The sequence below is a fragment of the Osmia lignaria genome, unplaced genomic scaffold (genome assembly GCF_051020975.1).
Source record: "Osmia lignaria lignaria isolate PbOS001 unplaced genomic scaffold, iyOsmLign1 scaffold0039, whole genome shotgun sequence".
NCBI lineage: Eukaryota > Metazoa > Arthropoda > Insecta > Hymenoptera > Megachilidae > Osmia > Osmia lignaria.
The window spans coordinates 2,382-5,925 of NW_027478180.1; the positions used below are offsets into that span (position 1 = coordinate 2,382).

Below are 3,544 nucleotides of genomic sequence, written 5' to 3' on the forward strand. Positions count from 1 at the left end.
TGCAGGAAATAAGGGAAAGGGCGAAAAGAGGAGAGAGACTGTCAACTTGGGAGGAGGAGAGGATAGATTTTTTAAGAGAAAGAGGGGTGGAAGCAGAAGAAATGGAAAGGAGGGGAGGTTTAGGAGGTTGGGAATGGGAAGAGATAGAAAGAAGAAATAGGGAGGAACAGGAGAAGGAAAATAGTGAGAGAATAATAAACTCGAACTATAATAAGTGGTATAAGCAGGTAAAAAGCAGGGGTACGGCGGAGTACCTGAGGAAAGGATGGGGGGAGCAGGTGGCAGAGGATGGCAAGGTACAGGCTAGGGAACGAGGTGAGAGAAGGGAGATACTGGGAACCGGAGGAGAAGAGAAGATGTAGGTTATGCGAAGGGGAGGAGGAGACATGGGAGCATGTATGGGAAAGATGTGGAAGGGGAGGAGGGGGGGCGGGTAGTTGGCAGGAAAGAGTGAAGCAATTGCTGGGAGAGGAGGGGGAAGGAGAAGGATGGATGAGGGAGCTGGAGAAGGCAAGGGAAACAGGGAAAGAAAAAACAGCATAGGGAGGCGATAGGAGAGAAAGAAAAAATAAAGGAGCGAGAAAAGGGCGAATGAATGAAGGGAAGGTGTGCGAGAAGAGTGAATGGGAGGAACCGGAAACCTAGGGAGGAAATCAGGGGGTGAAATTGCTACCGGTATGCTAAGCCGCGGTTGGATATAAGGATAGAAATAAGGATAGGTGTAAGGATAAAACTAAGAATAGAAATAAAGTAGTATTAAGATAGAATTAAGATAGAATTAAGTTATAGTTAGAAAAGCGGAGAGAGAGAGGTCGAGTAGAGAAGCGAGCGATGGCGGCGAATAAGATTTTTAGCATATACGTAGTAATACGTAAGAATAAGTTTGTAAAAATAAGTGTGAAGGAATGGTAACCCCAAGGGGAATCCAATAAAACCATACATACATACATACATACATATTATTGTTACTATTTTTATTATTATTTTTATTATTTCTATTATTTTTATTATTTTTACTATTTTTATCTTTATTAGTATTATTATTCCGATTATTTAACAACATATTTTGTAAGGTTTTTTTCAGGTTTTTCCGAGTTTTTTTTCAGATTTTTGGATCATTTCTACTGAGATGCAGCAACAGCAGGTGAAGATGGAAATGAAGTAAGTACCGAATTTTTTAGAATTGTTACTGAAAACAGTAACTGTTTACATTGGTGTTTCATTAATATATTTAATTTTAATTACTAAAATGTGTCTTTAAAGAAAACGGATGAAAGTATGCAGCGTTAGAAGCTGCACCCAGCAGTACACGAGGATGTTCACCTTCCCCCAGGAGAAGAAGGATAAGAAGAGGATGATGCAGTGGGTGGAAGCATGTGACCATCCAAATTTGTTAATACTTCCACCTGAAAAACTGAAGTTCTGGGTGATATGTAGCAGCCACATTGAAGAGAAATACTTTATGAGAAAGAGGCTGACTACATCCGCAGTTCCAACACTGTACTTACTAGGTAATACTCTTACATAATTTGTGTAGCGTATGTACATAATTGTTAATGAAAATATTTATTACACAGTGTCAGAGGCTGCCTCTATTAAAATAAAGCAGCAAGAGACCCTGATGGAAATACCAGAAGAAGAAGAAGAATGTAAGTTTTCAGTTATACCTGTATACTGAAAGTACATAATAATACTTCTAACATGAAATGTATCTATAATGTTATTTAATTTTATTGTGACAGGCAAACCTGACTGCACTGGGGGAATGGATACGAAGTGTGGCATCGTGGGACACGTGGACTTCACAGCACTTCCTGGACCATCCGGAGGTTAGTGTGTTACCATGAAAAAATATTACTTTTGGTTTTACTATCTTTCTTAGTTGTAGACTGGTATATTTAACAAATATTCTTTGGCTGTTTGTAGAAATGCAATGCAACGACTTAGGCAGACTAAGTCTACAAGAAGACAAGCCATTGCATAACGCAGGTATGAATTTATATATTACTGGATGTTAGTATTAAATATTATGCATGATGATTTAAAGGGAAGTTTTATTAAGTCTTTTTTACAATTACAGATTGTGTTGTCCTTGGAAGAGAGCATCAGCGATCAGAAGCTCAGAAAGGCCATAAAGGTACGAAATAAGTATGAATATATTAGGTTAAGTAATCATAAGTGCAGGACAACACTGCAAAAAATATTGAATAAATAAAAGAATAGTTGAAGTTTTTGATTAAAACCGGTGCAATTCAATTACTTCCATTAAACATTCCTTGTCGCATTCATATCCTAAAATGAGAGAAATGTATACAATTTTTTTTCTTACTGAAAGGAAATTGTTAACATTCTACTCTTTTTTATCATTTGTACATGTTACTAGCCATGTATGAAAAGCAATCACTGTACAGAATGCCCAGGCAATATCAATCCAAAGTTGATATAATATTAAAATAATTCGGATATTTCATAGTTTGTTCCAAAACGCCAGGCATTCTATACAATGCTTGCTTCTCATACAATGCTGCTAACATGTACAACTAAAATTTTTACTTTATGTATTTCTTACGTGCATTATTTGACGCCGAAGATTGAGGTACTCCAAATCGGATACACTTTCTCGTAACTGAAGGTACTAAACATCCTCTATGTAGGGTCGAGCTCAGTGCGCCACCCTAGTATGTACATACCTTCAGTCGATATTATTCATTTGCATGTGTACATTACACTGTGTATACGGTATACATGGCAGTAATACACATGCAAACTATACACTACTTTATATAACTTTATATATCCTTTACAGAGTAATTATATTGTATGTTTCCTTCCGCAGGTAATATACTGAAGATGCTGAAGGACAACATCGTGGAGAAGCCCCTGCAGCAACGAATCTACAGCGCCGTGGCAGCGGTATGGAAGGCAGCGCGGCAGTGCAAGCGGCGGCAGATGGCAACGAAGGACCGCATCAAGAAGATAGAGCATCTCGTGCAAGTAGGTGTATGCCAAGTTTTGGAAAACTTGCCTACACGCGATGATTTCCGCCTAGATGCGCAACGAGGGAAAACCCATCTATGGACGACGCTTCACGGAAGAGGAAAAGGTATTAGCTTTAAGTATTTATAAGCAAAGTCCAAAAGCGTTCCGATATTTGTCAAAATTATTTCTTTTGCCAAGTATCGAAACGCTTCGGAAATTATTGTCGCACATTCCACTAAGAGCTGGAATTTGCGACAACGTATTCCGTGAACTCGAAGAGCGGTCCGAGTCCTTCCCAAACGAGAAAAGCAGATACGCTATTCTGCTTTTCGACGAAATTAAGCTATCGCCGTCACTGGTCTACAACCCTTCAATGGACATAGTTGAAGGATTTGTAGACTCCGGTTTTTCGCGTTCATTAGATATTGCAGATCATGCCATGGTGTGGATGTTGAAAGGTATACACGGGGTGCGACCTTGGAAGCAACCTGTCGCATATAGTTTTTGTAGGGGTACTTCTTCCGCGGAGATCATCGTTAGAATATTTAAAGCATTAGTTCGCAGT

General features: G+C 39.0%; 1 protein-coding gene across 2 annotated transcripts; it reads left to right on the top strand.

Moving 5' to 3' along the window:
• Positions 1–1,026: 1,026 nt before the first annotated feature.
• Positions 1,027–3,272, top strand: LOC143306879 (uncharacterized). Of its 2 annotated transcripts, none has more exons than XM_076693117.1 (7): positions 1,027–1,161; positions 1,264–1,511; positions 1,578–1,649; positions 1,743–1,829; positions 1,927–1,989; positions 2,081–2,137; positions 2,837–3,272. In XM_076693117.1, the coding sequence occupies exons 1-7, from the start codon at positions 1,130–1,132 to the stop codon at positions 3,124–3,126; spliced, it is 849 nt and encodes a 282-aa protein (XP_076549232.1). In that variant the 5' UTR covers positions 1,027–1,129; the 3' UTR covers positions 3,127–3,272. The 2 variants fall into 2 exon arrangements, with proteins under 2 accessions (XP_076549232.1, XP_076549233.1); XM_076693118.1 differs by lacking the exon at positions 2,837–3,272 and adding an exon at positions 2,591–2,682.
• The last annotated feature ends 272 nt before the right edge of the window (positions 3,273–3,544 follow it).

Bases quoted from the DNA above. Each gene is read 5' to 3' on its own strand.
- LOC143306879 (XM_076693117.1), top strand. From the start codon at position 1,130: ATGCAGCAACAGCAGGTGAAGATGGAAATGAA. The intron at 1,650-1,742 runs GTAAGTTTTCAG...TTATTGTGACAG, and splicing joins ACCAGAAGAAGAAGAAGAAT to GCAAACCTGACTGCACTGGG. The intron at 1,830-1,926 runs GTTAGTGTGTTA...GGCTGTTTGTAG, and splicing joins ACTTCCTGGACCATCCGGAG to AAATGCAATGCAACGACTTA.